The sequence below is a fragment of the Macrotis lagotis genome, chromosome 3 (assembly GCF_037893015.1).
Source record: "Macrotis lagotis isolate mMagLag1 chromosome 3, bilby.v1.9.chrom.fasta, whole genome shotgun sequence".
NCBI classification, from domain to species: Eukaryota; Metazoa; Chordata; class Mammalia; order Peramelemorphia; family Peramelidae; genus Macrotis; species Macrotis lagotis.
Window position 1 is genome coordinate 254,904,233 of NC_133660.1, and position 27,961 is coordinate 254,932,193.

General features: G+C 39.3%; 1 protein-coding gene across 4 annotated transcripts in view; it reads right to left on the reverse strand.

The window, feature by feature from the left end:
• MPPED2 (metallophosphoesterase domain containing 2) overlaps window positions 1–27,961 on the reverse strand; it is a 205,449-nt gene that overhangs the window by 72,641 nt on the left and 104,847 nt on the right. For all 4 annotated transcript variants that reach the window (XM_074230414.1, XM_074230415.1, XM_074230416.1 and 1 more), the window contains one exon: window positions 18,640–18,865. In XM_074230414.1, the coding sequence (XP_074086515.1) occupies window positions 18,640–18,865 (226 nt within the window). The remainder of the gene's footprint in view (window positions 1–18,639; window positions 18,866–27,961) is intronic.

Consider the following 27,961-nt stretch of genomic DNA (forward strand, 5'->3'; position numbering starts at 1 on the left):
GTGGGATACTTCTCTCCAGGATCCTTAGTAAGAACAAAAGACAGAAAACTCTCCCCCCCACCTGCTTGCTAAACTGTTTCTTAAGGTAAGTGCATTCTCAAGAAGGCAGGCCAGGGATGGGAGTCAAAACAGTCAATGTCTTTTCAAATGCCTTTTCATTTTTTTCCTTATTTGTGGTCATTAATAATGAATCCAATTTCTTCTCTGAAGCCTAGAAAGAACAGCCTTCTAAAGAGGTTAACTATTTCTCCCACAGTCACAGGAGTGAGAATGCATTTTAAGCTTTAGACCAACAGGGAAACCTGTTAAACATTGCTTCAGAACACAGATTCTACTACCCAACCCCAGAAGGAGCAGAAGCAGATGATAGTGGGAGACATCAGGGCAGCTGATGCCAAAGACAGACCTGGGATGGGAGGAACAGGAAAGGCCAAGCTGAGCCTGACAGTAGCAGATTCTGATAAGATATGATGAACCAGGGAAATCAGGTCTGGATTGTTTCAACTGGTCGGGTGGTGGCATAAGGTTGGTATTTGAGTGCACTGGTGGTTGGGAAAGATAGAGCAGGACCAAACATCTAATGATGTGTTGGGGGTGAAAGAAGCACAAAGGCCAGCAAATCTGAGGCAGAACAGTTATTATAATTGCAGGGACTGCACCAGAAGCTCCAGGAGCTGGGACCCCAGCTTAGGCCCTCTGCTCACACAAAGGAGAGAAGAGGAAAAGAGAGAAGTAAATCCCAAGGGATAAATAACTTCTAAAAGGATTGGTTATTCCCTGATGCCAGGCAGGAACCAATATGCCCACCTTCTAAATGAGAATTAAAATATGCTCGATATTATTTAAAGAAAATCCTTCCTTCCTTCCATCCTTTCTTCTTCCCTTTCTTCCCTCCCTCCCTTTTCCTTTTTTCCTCCTCTTCACTCTCCCTTTTCCATCATTTTCCTCCCTCTCTTTTTTCCCCCTCCTTCACTCCCTCACTCTCTCCCTCCTTCCTTCCTTCCCCTTCTTCCTCCCTCCCTTCCTTATTTCATTCCTTCCTTCCTTTCTTCCTTCTCTCCTCCCTTCTTTTCTTCCACACTCCTGTATTTTCTTCCTTTTGCCTTCCCTTTCTCCCTTCTTTTCTCCTCCCTCTCTTATTTCCTTTCCCCTTCTTCCTTCCTCTGTCCCTTATTTCCTTCCTCTTTCTTCCTTCTTTTATCCCTCCCTTTCAATCTTCCTTTCTTCCTCACTACCACATTTTCTTCCATTCTCCCTACTTTTTCTTTTCTCCCTCCCTCCCTCATTTCCTTCCCCATTCTTCCCTCATTCCTCTCTCTTCCTTCCTTTCTCCCTTCCCTCTTTCCCCCTTATTTCCTTCCTTCCTTTTCTCTCCCTCCCTCTCTTTCTTCCTTTTCCCTCCCTCCCTTCCTTCCTTCCTACCTTCCTCTCTCTAATAGTTATCATGTCCCAAGAGATCTAGGATCTATTATTATTCTTAAAAAGTCACCCTGGTAGCTGTCTAGTCCACTCAGAACTTAATCTTTGCTTCAATCTTGAATCTGTTTCCTTGAATTTTTGTTTTATCTGAAGGATTCTTATGTTGGCTCCCAAGCATAGAATTAGGAGCAATGGGTGGAAGTTACAAAATCCCAAAACTAGCCTTGAGGTCAGCCACAATGCCCTGATACTTTGATTTAGCCCAAGGTGCTTGAACAGCCTTGAAATATAAGCCCCCCCCCCACTTTTTACAGGGTGGGAAGGGTCTTAGTACAATGACTACTGAGGTCCTCTAACTCTGAGGTCTCCTGAAATCTAGGCAGAATTTCTATCCACTAAACTCTGTGTAAGCTGTAATATACTCCTACTAAATATCAAAACCAATAAATCAAGTTGAAGAATGGATTAAAGTATTTTACAAAACTGAATTTATCTTTGATGACAAATTGAATTTGGGGATCTGACAGTTTGTTCCTTACTTACATTTATTTTTTTTTGGTGGTGATTTCCCAAGGAAGTAATGTAATATTTGGTTGGAACCAAAGGTTCTGTTCCAGTGGGACATGTTGTTTTTTTTGAGAGTCAAGGTTATAAGAAAAGTTGTGTTGTGACATCATTTTCCTATGATGTGTTCTCTCATCCATTGGAGAAAGAGGAATTCTTTTTTTAATGGTGATAATGAGCATTTTACAAAGCAATTTACAGTCTTCATTCAGTTAACCTATACAGCATCTCCACGGGGGAGGTCTGTCCTTGTCCCTTGATAATGAAGATAAGAAAACTAAAGCACAGGGTTTTCTCTAACCTTACCCTAGGGGAGGCTTTTTGTTTTGCTTTTTGTTTTATCTTTTTTGTTGTTTTGCTTTTTTGTGCAGTACAACAATTTAGGAAAGAAGGAAGAAAAGGGAGAAGTGAAGGGGGAGAGGAGAGGAGAAGGGAAGAGTAAAGGGAAGGAAGAGAAGATAAGGGAGGGGAAGGGGAAGGAAGGGTAGAGAAGGAGAGGGAAGGGAGAAATGGAAAGAGGAGGCAAGGGAGGAAAGAGGAAGGGGGAGCAGAGAAGGGAAGAGGAAGAGGAGGGGAGGGAAGGAGAGAGAACGGGAAAAGAAGAGAATTAATTCATAAAATTCTCTGTAGTCTGTCCTCAAAAAAGAAAGCTAGACTAGTGAGATCTATAACTGTTCAATTTAATGGTTAGTTGTTATTAATATTGGATATTTAGTTGGGGGTTTGGGGGGGGATATGTATTCTAACACATTATTTCTAGAATAACTTTCATCATAATGACATAGCCAGAAGCAAGAAGCTAGAAGCAAGATCACCCTATGAAATGCACCATCTTGCTCTCTGTACCTGGAGATCCTACGATTTCTATACCACTGCTCCCCAAAGGTGCCTCTAGTTCTATTCCCTGTCAGTTTTTCTTCTATTGTAACTTTTGTAAAAATCATCAAAGCACTTTTGTGGGGGCCTTCAAACAATGGCTCCCTCCCAGCCACACAGTCAGCATATCAAACCCCAACGTCCTCTGTCGGTCCCATTTGAGGCTGCAGTCAGCAGCTTGGTGCCACAGGCTGCCAAGGAGAGTGCATTAGGCTCTTACAACAAAAGCATCGAAGTAGACCTGTTTTGCAGACTGATTAATAGAAACAAGCTCTGAGGACTAATCACAAGTCGAGCCCTGTTTTGCAGATTAATAGAACAAAGACACAGGAGAGCAGAGGAGGTTACAGCACTGGAATATAAATAAGCAAAGGTAGGCATTGAGCTTCCCTTGGATGTAAGTCATCATCAGCCCATGCCAGGTCCTGCCACCTGAGCCTCGGGGCATCATATCCAGAAATCAATCAAATTTTGGCTCAGGAAGAGATCTCAGCTTCTCAGACAACCCATCTCAGGGTGGTTGATCTGTGTTTTATGGCCATGTGGCATCTTTATTTCCAAACAGATATAACAAAATCAGATGAGATGTGAATCTTGGTATGGCCCAGGAATCAAAGGAAACATAATGTCAGAGTACAAAGGACTCTGGACCTCAGAACTTTGCAGGTCAGTGCTAGGATGCATCTTAGAAGTCTTCTGTTCTTGGCCACTCATTCCCATTTTGAAGAAGAAAAAACTAAGTCCTAGAAAGGGGAAGTATCTGCCTCAAAAATCACACAACTAATTCAGGGAGCTGGAAGGAGATCTCTGATCTCTATTCCATCTCAGCTCATAATGGGCAAATTACCCTGTATTTACTAAAGTCAACATCCCTGTTTTCTGAGCTGTTGTTAGCTATGCCTATATCCATAGGCAATGGAGGAATTGACATGTTTCAGTTGAAAGGACACCAAGCCCAGTAAATCAGAAGGCTTCTGTTTTGTGGCCTAATTGATATTCCAAATGCATAGACCATGCTCCTTCCTTGCTCGAGAAGCATCATTGGCTCTCTATTGCCCCTAAGATAAAATTCCTAGGAATATAAAGCCCGTCAAAATGAGGATCCAGGCTATGACTGCAGAATCCTTTCTCTCCACAATCCTTCTCCACACACATCTCCTATACCCCAGACAAATTGGTAGACTTCTCTAACCCTCTGATGTCTTTGCCCAGGCTGTACCCAGTAGCTACAAGTTTCTCTCCTTACTTATACCTCCTGAAATCCTTGTCTCCCTTCAAGGCTCAGCTCAGGATGCAACCTCTTACAAGAGGTCTTCTTTGATTCCCCATTTATCAGGGATCTCTTTCAACTCCCACAAACTACCATTTAAACCCTTTGTAACTGCTGAACAATGTACATGCTTTGTGCTCCTGTATCCCTGGAATCAGAGGGCCTGGGTTCAATCTCACCTCTGATGTTTCCTGTCCTGGGTGATTGTGAACAAGTCACTTAACTTTCCCTGCCTCAGTTTCCTTGTACAAAAAATCAGAGGAGTGGATTAGAGGGTCTCTGAGGTCCCTTGCAGCCTTGATCTATAGTTCTAAGCGAGGGTCTGCTTGTGTATGGCAAGTGCTTAACAATGTCTGCTGAACTGAATTGAAAAGTTATCCAATTTTGAGTAAGTCTTATTCTTTTGAAGACTCAGTTTCCTCTAACATTCTATGATTTGTAACACCTGTAAAATGGGCTAGAAAAGGAAATGGTAAACCACTGCTAAAAAAACCACAAATGGGGTCACCAAGAATCAGACACAAACTGAAAATGATTGAACAATAATACAGATTGTACAAGAAACAGTATGAGACCATGGAATGGCAGATAGGTCACCTGGATTTATAAGATTTAGATCACTAATGGGACTTTTAAAATGGCCAGACAAAGCCTCTCTGTATGGATTAAAAGAACAGAGGACCAGAAAAATTCAGTCCTTTGTCCAAAGTCAAATGGGTAAGGAGTATGGGATCCAAAGTCAGACTTTTAAACTCCAGACCCAGTGCTCTATACCATCCCCAGTTTTCTTAGTTCTTGGAATTAGTTTCCTCATCTGTAGGATGAAGAAGTTGAATGAGATGATCTCAATGGTCACTTGCAGCTCTAATACCATAGTTGAAAAGAGAAATAATAACTTCTTAAACTCCCCATTTCAGTTTGTTTACTGAAATACATATATTTCTACATATATAGGTACCATGATTTTTTTTTTTAAAGAGTTTAATACTGCAGGAATGATTGCAAAAAAATCTTTAGAAGCTCCCTATAGCCTCTTGGATAAACTACTCAGACTGACATTTAAAGTTATATCTACCTTCAACACTCTTTTTTCTTCTATTATGATTTGACTACTCTTCATTTTTCTTATTTTTAAATATGTTAAATGATTTATATTTAAATATTTTATTTCAAATTCAATTTTATTATTAGAAATAATTAATATGAGAATTGGATACTTTAACAACTAACTATATTATACTTTTCTGCTTTCTGAATTTGTTTTATTTTCTTATGTTTAAATTTAAGATGTTTTATTGGAGCATATTTTTGGTGTCTGGCACTGCCCACTAGCTCACCTTGCTTCCTAGCCTCACAAAAATCCTCTCTTGTAACAAATAGGAAGGAAGGAAGCAAGCATTTATTAAGGACTTACAAATATTAGCACATTTGATCCTCTCAAAAAACCTTAAGAGGTTTTATTATTATTTCCATTTTTTATAGATGGGGAAACTGAGACAACCAGAGGGAATGTGATTTTACCAGTGTCCCACAGCAAGACAGTGTTTGAGGTTACATTTGGACTCAGGTCTTCTTGACTCCAGGCCTAGGACTCTGTACACTATGGTATCACCTATCTGGCTACAAATTTTGCTTAAAAAATTACATAGAAATGCATAGAATGAAACAAAACATATACATGCATGATAGAAAAAGGTGTCAAAAGAGATCTACATTTATCTACCTACCTTTCTCCACATCTCAGAACTCCATCTCCCATCTCCATGTCTTTTCATAGGCTGTTCCCCATTCTAGGAATGCTAATCACCTTTGCTCCTTTAAAATGTTTAGCTACTTTCAGCTCAGGTCCCATAACCTATAAGAAGTTAATCTTTCTTTCTTTTTTTTTTTAGGTTTGAAGACTCAATTTCCTCTAACATTCTATGATTTGTAACACCTGTAAAATAGGCTAGAAAAGGAAATAGTAAACCACTGCTAAGAAAACCACAAATGGGGTCACCAGGAATCAGACACAAACTGAAAATGACTGAATAACAATAATACAGATTGTACAAGAAGCAGTATGAGACCATGGAATGGCAGATAGGTCACCTAGCAAGGCAAATGGGGTTAAGCTTGCCCAAGGCCACACAGCTAGGTCATTATTAAGTGTCTGAGGCTGGATCTGAACCCAGGGCCGGTGCTCTATCCACTGTGCCTGCCACCTAGCTGCCCCAGAAGTTAATCTTGATCTCCATATTTTTAATTTCCTTTTATTCTTCAAATAATTGTGTATTTACTTCTCCACATGCATGCTGTTACCTGTTTCTCCTCTCATCCTCAATAAAATACACAAAGCTCTCTGAAGGAGGTGGGTATATGCCAACCTCAGGACAATGATTCACATAGAGTAGGCTCTTTATGTATGCTCATTTATTCAAAAGATTAATAAAAGAATTGGCAGTTCATTTGTCCCAGACATGGTTGACCCAATTTTCTTGGGCAGAAAGAACTGGGTGAATGTGAAGATGTTTTCCTGGAAATGTAATATCTTCATCTCTGTGAGTATTTATTTAACCAAAGAAAGTTTACACAGCTTGGAAGACAGAATTCTGCATGTCTAACTTTGCTCAGTTTCTACCCCAATCAATTCCCAGGACCAATTCTTTTTTTCATTCCCATTGGCTTCTAGTTGGGAAGCTCAGAAAAAAGACACAGACTTTGTTTATGTCTAATGTCGTCAAGGGAACAAAGGTATCTGGTTTGATAGTTTTAGGAAAGAAAGACTTTATTTCTTTTAATATGGTTTCATTACCCTTCCCCACTAAAAACCTGAATTATTAACTTATCGATTTAGTCCTCAGAGAAAAACTCTTCGAGATGCCCCACGATTTAAAAAAGAGGTAGCATGGTTCCAGTGATGAGAAGTGGCATCAAGAAGACTCATGTCCAGATCGTATCCCGAGAAAATGTTTGATTCGTGATGCTAGGTTATTATTAGTATTGACCTATGCGGATAATGTTAAACTCAATAAGAACGGGTGCTATTAATCCACTATAAGAATCCCTACTAGATGCAAATTGACTTGTTTAAAAATGTAATTCTATTTATTATAATTTATTTTATGAAATATTGACCACTTACATTTTTATCTGGTTCAGGTCACATATAGAGAACTGAAGATCCCATACAGTCCTTGGTGTGTATATTATACCTCTACTTCTCTAAAAGAAGAATTTAGAGACAGCATGGTATCTATGGAGTCAGAGGACCCATGTCCAAATGCCACATACCTGTGTGACCCTGGGTAAGTCAATTAGTTTCTCTGGGCCTCAGTTTCCTCACCAATAAAATGGGGGGGATTGTACTAGGGGTATTCTGGATCTAGCTCTATGAAGCCATATGGAAACAGTATTGACTCTAGAGACAAAAAATAAATTCTGATTTTGATGCTTAATTCCTATGTGACATTAGGCAAGTCAACTAACCTTCCTTAGTCTTAATTCCCTCTTTTTTAAAATGACTATGCTGATATTCATTTCCTGACATAGAGAGAGAGAGAATACATTTAAGAGGCAAAATCAACCATACTTTTTGTGACCATGATTAGTTACAAGAGTTTTGTTTTTTCCTCTCTTTTTTTCTTTTAAATGGGGAGAAAATAAATGATTAATAATTGCAAAACTAAATTAAATTTAAAAATAATGTGGAAGACCAAGTAGTTTTTTGAATTCATTTCTGTGATATTATAAGTTCAGCTATCCTAACTTGAGATTTCTGGTAGGGGTAATTATAAGATGGTAGATTTGGAACTAAAAGGGACCCTAGAGGTAATCTAGTTCTCTTTTTACAGATGAAAAAACTGAGGCCCAGAGAGCCCAAAGTAAAATTCATAGAGCCAATATATGTGGCAGAGACGGTTTCCTCTATCAATCTGCCTCTTAAAAAACTGGCTGTGGGGAGGCTTCTGGGTGGCTCAGAAAACAGGCCCACCTTATCAGATTCATCAGGAAAGCTGCTACATTCCAGAATTTCAAATCTCCTGTAGATTCAGCTATAGAGGCAAAAAAAATTTTTAGGGTGTTTTTTTTTGTAAGGCAAATGGGGTTAAGTGGCTTGCCCAAGGCCACACAGCTAGGTGATTATTAGGTGTCTGAGACCGGACTTGAACCCAGGTACTCCTGACTCCAGGGCTGGTGCTTTATCCACTGTGCCACCTTAGCTGTCCCCATAGAGGCAAAATTTAATAAATTTAGTCTACATTTAGCAAACCACTCAGGCATCACAATCACTTAGTTTTATCATATAGAAGATGGCCTTTGTACAGAAGAGAACTGATCACCCCATTACTTGAAAGAATAGAAAACAACATGTCATGTCTGGTCTTTCTTCTCCCTGGTAACCATAGCTTTGGTCTTCCATAGTCTTGAATGTTGATTTATTGGTGATTCATCAATAATTCCAACACTTCTTATTTAATGCGATCCATATTCAACACACTTCTGGCAAAAGCATCAGGTCTAAGAGTGACCAGCCCAACCAATTAATCCTGCTAATATTCTCACAGGTTCTCAAGGGAAACCTTATTCCAAACAGATACTTATTTAGACTTCTTCTTAACCACTTCCTTTGATTTGGCATTACTTACTGGTGGCTTGGTTTCCCCATCCCGCTTCCCTGATGTTCCATTTTGAGTCAAAGATCATTTCCTCCAAAACTCATTACCTAATATTAACAGATAATGAAAATACATTGATGATGGATCCATATCTTTAGGAAACAGAGTTCAATGGATGCTCCCAGGACTCTTGATGAGTTTACTTAGATCTCTGGCTAGCTTTCCCTGCTCCCAAGTGGGCCCAACCATCCTTGCTTCTAATTAGATTTATTCTACTTACCCTAAGTTCCCTAAATTTGTAAGTCATTTCCTGGCTGATGTCCTATCTGGAACATTCCATATCGAATTTATATGCCCAGTCCCCAAAATTCCGTGTGTGTGTGTGTGTGTGTGTGTGTGTGTGTGTGTAACAATTACTATACCTATGATGAGCCAGACATTTGATCCTCACAACAACTCTAGGGGTAAATATTATCCCCATTTTACAGATGAGGAAACTGAAGCAGGTAAAATTTAAGCAACTTGCCCAGGATTACCCAGGTATAAATTCTAACCTCTGGTCTTCCTGACTGGAGGCTCAGCATTCTTCACAGCACGACCCACCCACCTGTCAGTTCTACTATTCCATTTTTATACTTGACCTCCAACTGGAAACATTTTTGAGAGGGTGACTAGGTCCCCAAATTGTGCCCAATCCAACTTTACCAACCACATTGTCTTTGGCATTCCTCTTTCTGCCTCCAGAAACCAATGGGTTTATACAATGGAACTGCCCTCCAAGTCTTTCTCAGACTAAAAGACAAAGGGGAAAACTACTGAAGCCCTGGCATAGAGGCAAGAACAATGTACACAGCTCCAATGCCCAAGACTGTTGGGGCAGAGCCAGGCCCTCCCTTCAGCAGCTCACACTGTCTGCTTCCTTCTGGGTACTGGTGCCCAGGACCTGCGATCTGATTTGCTCATTGTGCTTCAGTGAGGGGAAACCACATGGAACCAAGTATATCTAGACTGGCAAAGCATTCACCACCCTGGGACAGTGCCAACCGGGAGAAAAGCAATGACCTCACTTTGGGGGCATGCTGATAAGCAAAACTTTCACTATGAAAAATAGTCTCTTCAAAGTTGGTGGTGTTCTGTCTAAGTTAAAGGGCACATCCTTCCTTTCTGTCAATAAGTGATAAGGTAAGCATTTAAGAGGGTGGGGATCAGAGGGACATTTGTTTAGACATTGGTTGATAACCATCCGTTGTGTTGAAATGAAATGTATTAATGGGAGAGATTGGAGGAAGAGGAGAGAAGGGAGAGAGAGAGAGAGAGAGAGAAGAGAAATGGAGAGAAAGAAGGAAGGAGGGGAGAAAGAAGGGGAGGGGGAGAGAGAGAGAGAGAGAGAGAGAGAGAGAGAGAGAGAGAGAGAGAGAGAGAGAGAGAGAGAGAGGAGAGAGAGAGAGAGAGAGAGACTGTGTCTGAAGCAAATATGCATTTTATCCACAAATAGCCAAATTAATCCTTTTCCCTAACCCCATCCTGTCAATTCACTTCAAAATTTTTTTACTTTATCACTTAGATTTGGAACCCTTGGGGATTCTCTTTCAAAGACATCATGCCCTTTCTCTGAATCAACATCTTTCACAACTGGAAAGGAGCACAGTGGCTGTCTAGCTCAACAGATACCTGAAAAGCCCCCTCAAATCCAACACACAACTCCTACAAATGGTCACTCTACTTTTTTTTTAGATTCTCCAATCAAGAGGAATCCTTTACCTTAGAATCACCCATTTCATATCAGGAGAGCTTCTAGCATTAGGAATTCATAGATTCATAGGTTTAGATCTAGAAGGATCTTAGAAGTTATTAAATCCAACCCCTTCTGGTATCTGCAATGGAGAATACCATCTATATCCAGAGAAAGAATTGTGGAGTTTGCACAAAGACCAATGACTATTAACCTTTAATTTAGGAAAAAACCCATTATCTTATTATATAATTTTGCTCTCTCTTATACTTTATTTTTCTTCCTTAAGAATATGATTTCTTTCTCATCACATTCAACTTAGATCAATGTATACTACCATGGAAACAATATAAAGATTACCCTTCTGTGGGGGGGGGGGATGAGATTCAAGATAAATAAAGAAAATAAATTTTAAAAAATCCATCCCCTTCCTTTCTGCAGTTAAGGAAACTGAGGTCCTGATACGATAAGGAACTTGCCCAGGGTCATACAGCTAGGAAATGTCTGAGGTGGAATGAAGAAATACACCACAATTCTTCATTCTCTTTGTCTGTCTCTCTCTCTGTCTTTCTCTCTGTCTCTCTGTCTCTCTCTCTCCCCCTCTCTCCCCTCTCTCTCTCCCATGTGTGCATATTTGCCTACACATGGAGCTGAAATCTGTCCCTCTACAACTTCTAACAGTTCTGGGTGGTCAAGATGAGAAATGGACTCTGGATTCTTCCTTACCACAGGCATGACCTTCGAATAAAACCAAGGCTACATCTGGACTACTCTTTCAATCATGAGTTGGCTCCAGAATGAAGGTGGTTTCTGTAACCACAACAGCTTCATTTTTGCCTAAATATGCATCTAGAAATGGGATTTGCCAATCTAGACATCAATAGGAATAGGGAGAGAGGGAGGGGTGCAGAAGAAAACTGATCGGCCTTGCTTTTTTTTTTTTGCTTCCCTTCCCCTCCCCACCCCCAATAAACAGGGCGGCTGTTCAAAATCAAAAAGGGAATCTGACTCCATGTGGGTTTAAGAGCCGCCAGCAGCGGAGGCATTCCGAAAGAGGCAAAAATGTAAACAAACCCCGTAATTCTAGAGATGAGGAAACTGGGCATGGGTTTCATAATGGGAGAGTCTAAGGCCTATTGCCAAGGAAAATGAAATGGGAGCCTGCACCTTTTAAGCGGGCCCATGTAAAAAGACCAGGACATATTTGCTTAACACAGAGACAGAAGACCTTTCTCTGCCAGTCCCTTTCTGAACTGCTGCCTTCTCCTACTGAATAAATGGCGGAATTCCTACAAGCTTGATACAGAACCAATATTGTTTTTGCAGGCTCCTCGGGTGCACATGGAGACAGAGAACTTTGGGGATTTTGCTGAATGTGGAGATGTCGCTGCTGCTGAGACTGTTTCTTCTTCTAAAGGCCCAGTTAATTACAAAGTAAAAGTATGAAAATAAAATAAATGAGCCTCCTCGGCTGGGAACCTCATCTCCATCCCATCCTGGGAGCTGTCAATTGGTTTTCTTCTCCTCACACTCGATATCGGCTGTTAATTTGCTTGCGATTTCAAGAGCTTGAAGACTGTCAGCAAAATCTATGATGCATTACAGAACTTATAATTGGAAATAAAAATGCCGGATGCTTTTGTGACAGGGTAGACACCAAGACTGAATGTAGGCACTGATCAGAACGGGTAGGCACTAACAACCTTAGAGCTATTTGTAGGCAAACATAATTATAACCGCCACCAAGGAGCCGGCTGGCAGCTACAGTTTTGGCTCCGACAATGAAAATAAATGCATACGAAATGATGTAGAGAGATGAAACGACCCGAGGATTGTTCAGAATAAAGATCTTGGGGTAGTGGGACCAAGGGAGGGAAACCAGATTTTTGCTTCTATCGTCAATGTAAGCGACTGGTCATACTAGGGTAGCTTTTCACTCATTTCAGAATTGCACTCACTCGCTATTGCCAGGCCATATTTCTTGCTGCAGAAGCAAAGACCTTCTTTCCAGGGTCACTAAATCAGACAAATTAAATCCAGGGACACTCTGATACATGCAAAAGTAAGCTGCTTGTTCCTGAATCTGTCTATCACCCTATAGATCAAATATCTCGGGGACTGGAAAACCTCACTAAGGTTCATTAAAAAACTGTAAGAGTTCATTTTGTGCTTTTGTTTGAAAGGCAAAAAGGGGGCAGGATCCCACTAAAGATAAAATAGTTTTAGCCAGGGGACTGTTTTGTTTGGTTTTTATTTTATTTTATTGGTTATCAGAAGCATATGAACAATCACAATATGTCACAATAAGAAAAATGGTGAGCTTGCACCTGGGAGATCTGGGACGGTGATCCAGGTCAGTCATGTGCTACCTTGACAATTGGGGAAGCTAAGGTGGTACAACGGATAGAGCACTGACCTTGGAATCAGGAGAACAGGAGTTTAAATCCAGCCCCTGACTCTTACTAGCTGTGTGACCTTGGGCAAGTCACTTCACCCTGACTGCCTCACATCCAGAGCCCTCTCCAGTCATCCTGATCCATATCTGGCCATTGGACCCAGATGGTTCTAGAGGAGAAAGTGAGACCGGTGACTTAGAGTACACCCCACCCCCACTCAAATCCAATTCACGCGTCATAGCATCACCTTCTTGACGTCATAGCCTTCTTCAAATATGAAGGACAAACATTATTATTATCATTATTAACTGAGGAACAGGTAGCTGAACCTGGAATAAGGGAGACCTGAATTCAAATTTTGCTTTTTGCTCTACTTTGAACAAATGATGGATCAACCCAAATAAATGTATATGGGGTGAAGTAAGCAGAAACAAGAAAATAATGTATGCAATGTATGTAAATAGATATAAATAGTATATAGTTATGTGTAAAAAGAATATAAATATAAAGAATATTCTTCTCTCTACCACAAAAGAAACTGAACACTGGAATTATTATGACCAAGTTTGAGTCCATATATCAAATGAGAAAACAGATCTCCCTTCCTTCTTTGTAGATGTAGGAGGGGAAGAACTGAATTATGGTATTATTTAGTTTTATTGATTGCTTTTATATCTTTTTTTTATTCTTTAACAAGGGATGGTTTCTGGAAAGGAAGGAATACATTTGGAAATAAGATTATAGAAATCAAAAATATCAAGAAAATTTTTGAAAAATAAAATGAGGTACTTAGATTAAATGGGGGAATAGAATAAATTATTAACCTCTTGAAGGTTGGGATGGCAATGCAATTTAGTGGAAGAAAACTGGCTTGAGAGGCAGCAGAATTGGAACATTCAGTAGTCATTTAATAAATGCTTATTGGATTTGGTTCAATTCTCAATTTGGCTGTGAGATACTTTTGGAAGTCTAGACAAATCATTTCCCTTTGAGCTTTAGTTTCTATAAAATAAAGGGGTTGGAGTAGCTACGCTTTGTGGTCCTTGGCCAGTTCTAAATTCTTTCATCTTCCCAGTTTTGATATTGTATATTCTGACATTGCTTTCATCTCTGACACATATATTTTAGGGTCCCTTCCAGTTCTGGCATCCTGGGTTCTAAGATCCCTCCGAGCTCTGGCACTCTGTGTTCTAGGTCTCATCTGGCTCTTGCATTCTGTGTTCTAGGGTCCCCTCCAGCTCTGACATTCTGCATTCTAGAATCCCTTCCCATTCGGACATTTTATGTTCTTAGGACCCTTTCAGCTTTGATATTCTAAGTTCTAAAGCCAATCTCAGTTTTGCTATGTTTAAGGGAAACAAAAAATAACCCAAATCATTTGTTAGCCTCACGGAGCTTGCACCTTTTTGGAGTAACCCAATTCATAAGCCCCAGAGCCATGAGCTGCATCCAGACCAATGGCCTCTAAATTCAGGACATTCTGGCAACCTTTGTAGTTTTCTTCATGACTTTTCGAAGGGCAGCAAGGGAGAGAGAGATGGTAGGATTGCCTCCGAACCAGCCTGCAGACCCCATGATGGGAACAGTCTGGCCATGACCTCAGAAGGTATCTGTGTTCACCTTGAGGGATCAGACATCCCATTTAGAGCCTCCAGGCATTGCCTTGTACTTTTTCTCCCAGACCCATCAAGTTAAATTCAAATTCTTAGGACCTCAGAGGCTGTTGCTATGCACCATGGCACACTCCAATTGCAAGCCTCCCTGCCTGCTCCTGTATGTTCCAAGTTATTTTCTACATAAAAATTCTGCTAAATTGTAAGTTAGAAGGCATCCTGGAATTCTCCCAGGTCTTTAGAAAGCTTTCAGAAAGCACCACAAATCATAAACATGTAATGTATATGGGCTGATCTTTCTTTCCTCTCCCTATACCAAATGGCAATTTACATTTTCTAAACCCATGAGTTATAACTATTTCCCCAGTTCGATGACAATTATTTCTAAGAAACCTGTGACAGGCTAGAAACTCTCAACATCACAGCTGTTATTCAGAGCTTGATCTCACTTTTTAAATTAAAACCACTTGCTGGACAAACAAATGAGAACTTTTCCTCTGGAAAGATCATCAGAAATGTGTGTAAATCAGACTCACTTATTTTAAGAATGGCCTAGGCTTAAGGGGATGTGTTGCCATTAGGTGGCCCTGAGGATAGAGGAAGGGATCTGGGGTCAGGAAATCTTAAGCTCAGATGCAATCTCACCAAATTAGTTAGCTTCTGGTTGCCTCAGTTTCCTTATCTGTAAAATAGGGATATAATAAGATACAGAGTTGTAAGAACTAAATAATAAATGCTTTGCAACCTTAAATTATTGAGTAAAAATGTTTTTTTTTTAACCTGGAAGTGAATTTCTAGTTGGATAAAAGTGGCCTCTCATATCAAACTACCCCTGTTCAAGTTTGCAGAAAAGAAGCTCCAGCCATTTAGAGGCAATATAATTTAACTTTTCATCAACAATTATAACTGATATTGATTTTATTTTCAGGTCCACAAAGAACTTTCCAAATGGCATCTTTCTAGATCTTCACAACCATTTGCCAAAGGTACACTTATTAACTAATATTTTAGAAATGAGGAAACTCAGATTCAGAATGATTTTATCCTGCCCATGGCCACATAGCAAGTAGGTGACTAAGGTTGGAATTAAACCCAGGTCCCTTCTAACACTAACATATAATTCTGTAGCTATATTACTGTTTCCATGGTCAAACACATTTGCTTTCAAATAACAAGGTAGTTATTTGTACTGAACTCCATCCCTTCCTTCCTTCCTCCCACCCTTCTTCCTTCCCTCCTTCTTTCCATTTCTTTTTCTTCTTTTTTAGAGACAATCAGGGTTAAGGTCTTGCCTAGGGTCACACAGAGTGTCTGAGGCCAGATTTGAACTCAGGTCTTCCTAACTCCAGGGCCAGTGCTTCATCCACTGTGCCACCCAAATGCCCAAATAGAGGACTTTATATCTGAGTTTATCTTTGGAGCTAGGATCCTTTTCAAAGTTCTTATACTTATAAATCTCTCCCTTCAATTCTCACACTACCTTCTGAGTTTATAGAGAACACAGAGTATCATATCCACTTTTTAGTTAGAAAACCAATGGACAAGGAACAAAAGTGACTTATCTAAAGCCAAAATAACAATGGCAGCTATGATTCTGGAGACCCAAAGTACTGTTTCAGAGAATCCCAGAGGAACAAGGGAGCTCAGTGGCTATCTAGGTAGATAGACTATCAACCAATATCTAAAAAAGATTCTCTTTTACAATATTCCCAACCAATTCCCTCAGCCTTGATGGGAACCAGTGTTTTTCATGGCTGCCCATTTTCCTTCTGCATAGCTCTAATTATCACAAATGTTTCCTTGCATCCAACCTAAAGTCACCTCTTTTATCTTGTCTCCTCCCCACCCCCACATCATTCCATGGTTCCAGAGAAGGTCAAATGGAATAAATCCAATCCCCCATGACAATTTTTCAAATACTTCATAATTGTTCTCTTGTCCCCTAAAACCTTCTCTTCTTCAAACACACACCCAATAGATGCTCAAATCATCAAATTCTCAAGATACATGCAAGGGTATGCTTGTAGCCACCTCAGACCAAATACTTATCTAGACTCTATATGAACTGTCTTCGATGGCTGCCCATTACCCTTTGAGGGGGGGTTGTTAAATGAGAGTTGTTTGTTAAATTTTCAACATAAGCATTTGCACTTAAAAAACTGGCAAACTACACATCAGGGCTTTGTTTTCTTGTTTGTAGACTTAAGAAATTGCTAATAATGGAACTTAAAAGTATGTGTAGATTTTTCCCCCAGAGGGATGGGAAAGGAAGTTAGTTGTTAGACATTTTTAAACTTTTTTTTTGGCTTTTGCAAGGCAATGGAGTTAAGTTACTCACCTAAGGTCACACAGCTAGGTAATTATTAAGTGTCTGATCCATATTCAAACTCAGGTCCTCCTGACTCTTGGACCTGTACTGTATCCACTGCACCACCCCATTGCCCTGTTAGTCATTTATTAGCACACCCTTTGATGCACTGTACTTAGAAACCATCTGCTGCAATGTCTTCGTTGCATTGAAGACTCAGAAAAATTAATTGACTTAACTCAACAAAGGGTTAGAGCTAGAGTCAGGACTAAAACCTAAATTTCCAGATCCCTTTGGACTGGGGGTCCAGCCTGCCTTCCTTCCTTCCTTCCTTCCTTCCTTCCTTCCTTCCTTCCTTCCTTCCTTCCTTCCTTTTCTTTTTCTTCTTTTTGGAAGTAATCAAGGTTAAATGACTTGCACAGGGTCACACAGTGTCTGAGGTCAAATTTGAACTTGGTACCTTTTAGTAGCAGCAGAACTAAACTTTACCTTTTCTCAACAATTATGTTCTCAAACAACAAAAAAATTACAATGGAATTCTCATAAGTTAGCATCAAGGTTTGTAAAAACACCAATCCAGCAAGAGGTTTTGAAGAATGGGAAGGTTTGTTAGGTATACAATTCATGAAAGACCCAAGGGAACTTTCCATAAAGATTACTTCAGGGCAGTTCTTTTTGTTCCCTGTCTGTCCTTGTCCTCTTGTCCTTGATACCCTGTGATGTTTCATTTTTGTACAAATGCAAAAGGAAGGCCATTATGGGAGTAGAGAAAGGGCATGTGAGACTACTTCTTTCTTCCAGTTCTAATAATTACATTAATATAGCAATAATAATAATGATAATGGTATCTGTGTCCTGATTGACAATTCACATAGAAAATCACACCAATCAATAAACAAGCATTTATTAAGCATCAACTATATGCTAAATACTTGGCTAGGGCCAGGGATACAAATTAGATATGAGCCCCTAGTTTAGGGGAAAATACCATTCACTTATTCAATGTATATATATTTATAACAACTCTACTATATGCAGTTAGCTCAGCCCTACAGAAATGTTCTAGAATGATGCTTATCTTCTCAGCTCCAACCCTATTTTCAGTTCTATCACAACCTAGTTGTGGGATTGTAGTTCAGGGACCACTGGACCAAACCGAACTCTGAAACATGACCTAAAGAATATGTCAAACCTTTTGAGCCCTTTTCAAACCATTAAGCTCTCACAAAGCCCTTGGGCAAACTGGAATCACCAGGTATATGTCTAAGTAAGGTTCTAGATCTCTGGAGCTGGGAAGGGCTAGGTGAGCCCTGGAAAGCTCTCCAGGTTGTCTTTCTGATGCCATTAGTCTTGACTTGATGTTTTTAGTTCATATTTCATAAATCTCTAAAGAAGAGAAAGGGAACTTGATACAGACCTTCAAATAATCTTCATTGAAAAAGAAGTAAATTGTGAAGGTTATGGATGAGTCGCTACTTTAGAAAAAAGGAATATGGTGACCCTTCATCAAGTCATTCAACAGATTGGGTGGAGAGTCTATCACCTCCATCTTCCTGGAGCCCCCATCTGCCTCTTCCATTCACCAAAGTCTAAACCCACTCACCCAGGCAGGGCCCCCATCGTGCTGATCTTGCCACATAAAAATCTTTTCCTTCACAAATTAAAACAATAGCCTCAGTGTTCTCCAGCAACAGCACTATGTATTTTATTAAAAGATACGGTAGTAACAACAGTTCCTCTTTGCCCTATAAAGTAGAGCCAGGGCTCGTCCAAACCACCAGAGCCTGGGACCAAAGCTTCTCATAGCTGAGTTAATGAAGGGTGGAATGGGGGAAGGGAGAATATGTTCAAATTCACACTTACCAAGGAGCCCCGTATATTCTGAACCCTTTCACTGTTACCTCCGAATCTTGTAAGTAAATACTGTTTGTCAGTAGCGACTGAACATTGTCAAAGTCCTCTGGTTTCAATTTGGACACTGAAGGAAAACGGTAGTAGTCTTGTTTAACAAGGTCAGCCATGAATTCCTTGTCAAATGTCAGTTCATGATTCCCAGCAATCACTATTTTATATTCATATGGCAGGCTTCCTGAAATCCGAGAGAGAGAGAGAGAGAGAGAGAGAGAGAGAGAGAGAGAGAGAGAACGAGAACTTAATTAGCATATTTGCTGCCCATCAAGACATACAATAGTAGAGCTGGGGGCCATCAGCAAACAGCTCAACCAGTTGAAAAAATCTACCTTTTCATGGAAATTCAAATTCATCTCTAACAAAATGTAGACCCAACAGCAGCTAAAAAAAAAAAAAAAAAAACTTTCAGGAACCCCAAAGAAGGCAAATAAAATTTGTTTTTTTTTTAAATCTTGTCTCCTTTTCTGATCATTACAAAAACAACTTCTAAAGGAAGCAACATGCATGACAGAAGAGAGTTCAAAGTTGGGGGACATAGATTAGAGCCCTGTTTCTGTCATTAAAATAGCTGAGTAACATGTTAAATTACTTGTCCTCTCTGGGTCTCATATTCCTCCTCTATAGAAGGACAAGTTTGGAAAAGAGGATCTTCAAGGTCCCTAATTGTCTGATGAAAGCCAATTTAGACTCTTGGTCTCAGGATGGATTTTCGGGGTCATTTAGCCTGATTATCTCTATAATGAAAGGGGAAACTGTTACTTTAGAAAAAGGCAGCTAAAGATTTACATGAACTTATGCAACATAAAAATAAGTATAACCAAGGAAACAATATACACAATGACAACAGTATTGATGGAAAGAAAAGAAGAAACCTTGAAAATGAACTCTGTGTAAATATAATGTCAAACTCCACCCAGGAAAAAGGTGGAGAAAATCGTACTTTCCTCTTTTCTTTGCAGGATTAGAGGATTACACATAAGATCAGACCTAGATGAAATATTGGTTGATTTTACTGAATAATTATTTTTTACTTTCATTTTTTAGATATTTTACTGATATCTCTGGTTCTTACATCATCTCTATTTCTCATCCCACCTCCGTTTCTTTCCCCCCACCCCCTCCTTCCACCAAGTCATTCCTTGTAACAAGGAAATTTTTAAGGGGTAAGGAGGGGGAAAAAAATCAACAAAAATCAACCAGCACATCAAAATTATCTTTCTTCTTGAAAAATATCATTATAAAGGATAGTTTCTTCCTTAGGAAAATGAAGAGATGTATATTTGGAAGTATCACAGTGTTTGAAAACAATAATACATATTTGTTGATTCCACTTGGAATGGAGATATAAAATAAGGTATCATAAAATATTACAAAAAATACTCTACTCTTCCCTAGTTATCCATAACAGTTCAGATATCAGGAAGAGTGACCCATTAGTATATACTTCATGTATCATGGGTAAAACAACCAAGTGCTCTATGAATTTTCTTTTATTATATTGTATTTGGTTTACTAAGTATTACCATATTATAGAGAAAGAACATTGTTTTGTTTACCTTTTGGCTTGTGAATGAAAAGAACATTATTATAGGGCCCTGATTAGAAGACTAACTTTCCTCCTCCCACTGGGGCCTGAAAGAGAAACTGTAATACTTAACCCCCTTTTAATATTTATGGAATGGAAATTGGAGCTCTGTATATGATTTTTATGCAAAGTTTCCTGATCAAAATGAGATAATTCTGGGCAGAAGAATGAGAGCTATAAAGGAAAACCCCAACACTAGACCTCAGCCTAGATTTATAATGTTTGAACAAAATACCCATCATGCATATTAATAACCAGCTATGGTGCTAAAGGAAAGAAAAACCTGAGAGAAGGTGCTTCCTTGTTCTCCTGTGGCACCAGCCCTGTCCCCATGTCTCCCACAGGCTTGTTCTGCCATTAGTTTTATTTTAATTTTTTTTTTAAAACAGGGCTGGTGCCTACAATTCTTGCTTCCCAAGACTCCTGGGTCCAATGCAAAATTAATGTTTCCTGCTATTTCAGGAAGTATTAAAATTACCACGAGCAGGAAATTGGATCCACTTCTTCTTATAAGGCTTGGTCCCGGTGAGCCAGCCAGAAATCCAAGATTTAGTTAACGAAGCTCAACATGGAAGTGAAAATGAGTTTTTTGGCCAAGTTTTGTCAGCAGCCAACTCAGATTTCAGGGGTGGGAACTGCCCAGAGAACACAGTCTAATGACCAAGTGTCCCATTTCCTCACCATTCCAGCCATGCATGGCCAAATGATGGGCTTATGTTGAAGTGATTGTCAGGCTATGGGTTAACTCTTCAAATGTTACTGATTTTTCTTTGGGTTTTTCTTGTTTTGTTATTTTAGTTATTTGGGTGTGGGGAGGGAGATAGGAGATATGGTTTATCTTAAAAGGAAGAAAATGAGATCACACTATGGTGGCAAAGGGAAGACAAAGAAATTTGGGAAATATTCATAAAAAGACCTTCAGCAAGCAGAGTAGTTCTGGAAAATAAAAAATAAAAAATAAATCTTAGGAGGCAGTGATCCCCCTGCATTACAAAAACAGAGAAGAAAATTAAATGAGCATGACCATAATAATGCAAATGAAAAAATATTAGAAGGAATTTGAACTCTAAGTAATAATAATGCTGCATCTTGGTTCAGGAGAACAGACAAGGAAGGAGATCTGTCTCCACTTAGCAAAGAAATGTGGGATTATGGAGACTGGATATTGCCTATACAAGTAGCAAATCTGAAGATTATTTTTGTTTTGCTTAATTATTTTTCTCTTGTTACAATGAAGGGCAGCGACTGGAAGTTTGGTTGGGTTTATCAGCAGGAAAGGACTGATATAAAAATAAAAGGCATCAATAAACTCTATTTACTTTTTTATTGCCAGCTCGGACTTGTGGTTTCCCTGTGTATGGAACACCCCATTTGGAAATTCCCTGCAATAATGCAGATTGGCAATTCAACTATAACTTACAGTCTTAGTGAATTGCCCAGGGACACTTAAAGGTTAAATGTCATACAGCTAATATTTGTCAGAAGCAACACTTCAGCTCAGGTTGTCTTGATTTCAAAACCAGACAATATTCCACTAAGCCATATTGCTTCTCTAAATAGAATGTTTTTGAAAAAGAAAATTGACTGGGCATATTTTTAAACTACTAATTAAGTCAACTGACCAACATTTTCTAAGCTTCCTACTATGTGACTATGTGAACACACAGGATACAAAGACCAGTCCATTCTTCCTCATTACTAACCCTTAGCAAGTAGCTACTTTCAAGGCTTCAATAAACAACTGACAGCACAAAAGAAAGGGAAAGCAAGCTGAGAATTGGCTATACTTTTGGGCCAATAACCAGCAAAACAGTTTAGGCAAATCTTATTAACTTAAGGCAATAAGAAGAGTTATATGTGTTTCAGGCTACCCGGCTACCCGAGTAGAATGACGAAGACATCCCACTTTTTTTTTCATTGTGCTCACAGTCCAGATGAAGGATGTGTTGCAAAAACAACCAAATGGGGCTACAAATTCCCAGCCTACCCAACGAGGCTGTGCGACACACTAGAGTCCCAAGCTCAGGGACATTGGTTGGATGCTATTCATTAAGGGGAACCATTTACCTACTCCCCCTCTGCACCAAAGGCCTTGTAGATCATGCTGAAGTGAATGTTAGCCTGGATCGCAATCAGTTACAAGAAGGGCCTGTTTTCCTGCAATCCGTGACTGACCACTTTCATAAATCATGTCCAACATGCTTCGTTTCTCTTTAATCATTCATGGGGATGGACTGTCTGTAAGACGCTTTCATCACCATATACCACAGTCCTCACTGAATGATTTGACTTCAGTTTCACATTTTTTTAAAAAAAGATTCTCCTATGCTTTTTAAAGGATGCTTCAGGGAAGCTGGGCAAGGATTGAAGCAAAAGAAAAGAGATTTTTTTTCCTAAGCCAATTCAAAAAAAAAAAAAAAGAAGAAGAAGAAGCCTGACAATAACTCATAATCCCCATTGGGAAAGCACAGTAATGGAACAGGCATTTAAACAAAACTTTAACATTTTCAAATTGCTTTGCCTTCATTATCTCATTTGAGTTACCCTATAACCCTGTGAGGTAGGGACAATAAGTATTATCACTGGCATTTTGCAAATTAAAAAAAATTTAAACTCAAACATCAAATGACTTTTCCAGGGTCACACAGCCAGAAGAATTACAAAGTTCTATTGATTACCCTACATTGTCTCCCAAGTCTCAGAGGAATAAAAAAGGGAAATTTCATTTCCCAGGTTTTCCTTTTTTTCCTAAATTTGCTTCTAGGCAAGTCATATGGGCAGAACGTGGTAGAGTGTATAAAGTACCAATTCTGGAGACAGGAGGATCTGAATTCAAATCTGACCTTAAAATATTTGACATTTACTATTTTGTGTGACATTGGGCAAATCACTTAACCCTGATTATCTCGCATCCAGAGTCATCTCAAGTCATCCTGATTCATATCTGATCATTGGAACCAGATGGCTGTGGAGGAGAAAGTGAGACTGGTGACTTAGCATAACATCCCCATCACTCAAATCCAATTCATGTACTTATCACAGCATCACCTCCCTGATGTCAGGATCTTCTTTGAGAATGAAGGCCCAACACCATCATAAGAAACCACAGAAAGAATCTGACTCCAAACACAGGAATATAAGTTCTTTGAAGACAGAAAATGGTTCATTCCCATCTCTATATTTATGCAGTAACTGAAAGCGTACCCAATCTTTGTTGAAATTTGTTGGATTACATCAAATTAGAAACAGACAAATTTATCTGGACAAAACTCATAATCTCCTTCTCTTTCAGAGGAGTCAAAACTAGCTCTGATGTCCTCCCTCAGTCATCCAAGTTATGAAATAGTCTGATGTGTTTTTGCCACAGTGACTTTTCATCTATAATCTGCCAAAGTTTATGTTAATAAAGTAAAGACAGAACAACTGACAAGTATCCACTTGCTAGATAGTATTTGATTTGTTTTTCCCAGGTCTCTAGACTAGATTAAGCAGGGTTGGAGATGAAGGTTCATGGTCAAAGCATAAATATACTAATATTTTAATTCCTTGTTATTGTTTTTTTAATGGCTAGGTAAAAAATTATGGAATCAAAAATTAAGAACTGAAAGGGACTAGATATTATCAAAAAATTTAATAAGTTAATAATAATATAAATAAAGTGCTTTGCAAACAAAAATGATAGTATTATTATTATGTATTATTACCATACAGATGAGAAAATTGCAGTTAAATATAGGTTAGATAGTTTGCCAAAGGCAACATAATTAACTAAGACAGTATTTAAAGCCAGATCCATGTTTTCATTTGGTCCTTGGCTCTTACTACACCATTCTACCACCAAACTAATTTGTTTCATCTTACTCTGTTACAGACATCTAAATAGATTAGCTGCAATTTTTTGAAAAAAAGATTCACAATGTCAGACCTGTGTGAGCTATTTTAACTAGGGCAGCAGGATGGAAAGCCAGGGTGAACTGTGACTCCAAGGGCCAAAGGAAAACATCCCAAGGTTATGTTGGAATGCCCCTTTGGGAATGGTTTATATGAGGGAGGATATTACAGAAACTCAGCCTGGCATTTTATGTAAGTGGGACTGCAGAGTCTTAAAGAGTTGTAGTTTACCAGCAATGGCAAAAGAATGATTATGGAAACACATCCATAAAGTTAGACAAAACAATACTCTGATTGCGTCAGCCTCCCACCCGGCTCTACTTCTCACAATCTCTACCCATCTGAGACGTCGCTGTTGGTTCACAGATAGGAACTGGCTGTTTTAATTCTTTGAACCTTTTTTGTTATTCTACAAGAAAATCCTCTGAAAAGTAAAACCTCAATCTTCAAAATGCAGAAAGGCAATGTAAAACGTGTCCATCATGTCAAAAAGAAACAATCTGAGAGCATCATAAAACCCAATTCCTGGTCTGCAAAGGCATAATCAACACAGGTTTTAAGCTAGCCAGATCTTCATTTTGGCACAAGCCCAGAACTTCAAGCAATATTCTTCAACTAGCACACACAAGATAAAGAGGTTTGATCATTTAAATTAACTGCTAAGATACTGCATTTAGGTTGCTTTTCCTATAGTAAGCCCAACCCCTCCAGTACCATATCCAATGGCACCTCCTCTAGGATGTCTTTCCTGATTCATTTATAGCCTTCCTTACAACATAGCCAAATTGGACAGAAAATTCTAGAAAAATTAGTGAATTAAGTAGATTCTATGCCAATTACATTTAATTTCCAAATGATTTAATAATTAGGAGAAGGGAGGTCATCTTATCAAAGGATCACAAATTTAAAGCTATAATATAACTTTCAAAGTTATTTAATTCAACCCTCCCCCAGTTTCACAGTTGAAGAAAGAAAGGACTGAAAAAGACACCCAAGATTTGACCTTGGGTCCTCTAACTCCAAAGTTCCACTATATCCCCTATTTTTAAAGATCAGGAAACTGAGGTCCAGAAGAGATCTGAGTCACTTGACTGAAGTTATACACTGGTGGTAACTGGTAAAACCATCATTTGAACACAGATCCTCTAAATTAGATTCTTTATACTGCATGAGAAAAAGGAAGCTTTTGTTTTGAAATGTATACATATCTAATAGTATCACATGGCCAAAAGAACAAAAGATGATAAGTGTTAGAATTATATTGGAATCCAGATCCCCTGAAACTGCTAAGAAGGCAGGTGGAAGTTAAGTGACCTGCCTGGGGTTACTCAATTAGTGATTATCTGCATGAGGCAGGACCCCAGCCCAGGGTTGTCCCGCCTCCAATTTCAGCCTTCTGTCCAATATACTATGTTGATCCATTAGGATAAATGCTTTAGTATCACAGGTCTAGAATCAAAAGGGAACTTAGCAGTCATTTAATCCAAGCTCCTTTTACAACTGAGGAAACTAGGGCTCAGAGGGGGAGAGTGACTTGGCAAAGTCCTACAAGGGATAAGATTTGAATTCAGGTTCCCTGGCTCTAAATCCATCACCCTCCCCTGTTTCACAGGCAACTAAACTTGAGGAGCCAAAGTTGATGGAGTCAAATGTGGACACTAAACCACTATCTGGTGTTATTCATATTATTATCTTCTCTTCCCCATTGGCATTTGTAGCCAGATGGGCCTTCCCTTTCATTTCCCATTTTTCAATGCAACAGGAGAAAGTGAGCCATCCGGGTGGACTCTCTATTTGTGGATGACCCCTGTGGATGCTGGGAGTTATGGCACTCAGACCTTACTGCCCACACCTGTGACTGGCAATCTCCCAAGTGAAGCTCACACACATGACTAAGTGACTGCAGACTCCTAATTCATTTCTGCAAAAACAAAGATTAAAGCCCTAGGGTCCAGTAATCATTGTAGAGGAATGAGAGGCTCCGAATGCAAACAGGAGGGAATGGGAGGAACGCTTCACTCAGGCTCTGCTGGTGGGAGGAAACCTTCTACTTTTATTAGGGTGATAGATTTTGAGATTTTACCTCCTCCTTCAGTCTAAAATGAGAGGGAACCAAGGAAACCTAGTGGGTCAATGATCCTGCACTTCAGGCTAACAACTCCCTCCCCAGATTCCAATAAAACACCACAAGTGATGATCAACCACTCAAGGAAGACTGAGAAATGTTTCACATGGGACTAAAGGCTCCAAGACTGGGTCCCTAACCTTTGGGCTCAACACCTAGGATCAGTACTTCGGAGCAACACATATTCTTGGTTAAAAAATAATTCATAGAGAAAATATACCACAACATATCCCCTCATGCAATTCATTCTTACTCAGAGCAGACAAGCTAAGATCAAATTAGAACCACCTAAATGGGACATCTCCAGTAATATAGTGATAATAGCTATCAATAATAGCATTCAAGGCTTGCAAATTCCTTTCGATGTATTTTTCATTTGATGTATGTACACAAGAACCCTATGGGGTGGGTTCTGTCTAGTCAGAAACTCAAAGACCTAATGAGTATTTGAGGCAGGATTTTTCTCCCAACTTCAGATCCAATGCACTACAACATGTTGCCTCTCAGCTGAAAGACTAATGTAATTGAATTTATGTTGTAGGAACTAAATGTCTATAGGAGAAAAAAAAACTGAACATAAGAGTACAGGAAAACTTAAGTTCAAAACCCACCTCTGAAATTTGCTAGCTCTGAGCAGATTATCCTTTGAGCTTCAGTTTCTTGCTTGGTTAAATGAGAATGACAACCTAGCTATCTTACAGAATTATTTCATAGTTGCTATAATATATGTAAAACTTCAGAAAGCCTAAAACACTCCATCAGATGAACTATGATTATTCTTAGCTAAGGCAAAACTAGACTTGAAATTGGTTTCTGCAGTCTGCTAGCTGTGTGACTATGGGAATTCAATGCTCTCAAGATTTGGCTACTTCATCTATAGAATGGGGACAAAATTGTCCATCATGCTTATCTAAAAGAACTCCAACCTAAATCAAATATTTTATCAACCTTCTATGCTGTTCTCCATTGGAAAATCTGTTCTTTATGGGCAATGATTATTTCACCTTTGTCTATAATCCCTGTATTTTAATAGCACAGCACATGGCTTACATACAATAGGTGTTTAATAAATGCTGCTGATTGTTTAATTCTCTCAATGCTGGGGTAACCATACAGTCAGCTATTATCATCCTCATTCTCCTGATACCAGTGTGGGAAAGAGGCTCCACTCTGCCTCAAGATAGAAGATGGGTGGTATAGTGGACCAGGAGTCAGGAAGATTTGAGGGGACAGCTAGGTGGCACAGTGGATACAGCGCCGGCCTTAGAGTCAGGAGGACGGGAGTTCGAATCTGCTGACCTGAGACCCTTGACTATTACTATCTGTGTGACCTTGGACAAGTTACTTAACCCTGATTGCTTCACATCTCCAGTCATCCTGATTCATCTCTGACCATTGAACCCAGATAATTCTGGAGGAGAAAATAAAGCTGGTGACTTAGCCCTGCCCTATCTCACTCAAATCTAATTCATATGTTTATCATGGCATCACTTCCTTGATTTTATGGTCTCCTTCAAAAATGAAGGATAAATATTATAGGAAGACCTGAATTCAAATCTAGCCTTATATACTTGTGAGCAATGTGACCCTGGGCAAACCATTTAAGCACTGTCTACTTTGGTTTCCTCTTCTAGAAAATAGGGATAAAATAGATAAGGTGGTTGTAAGAATCA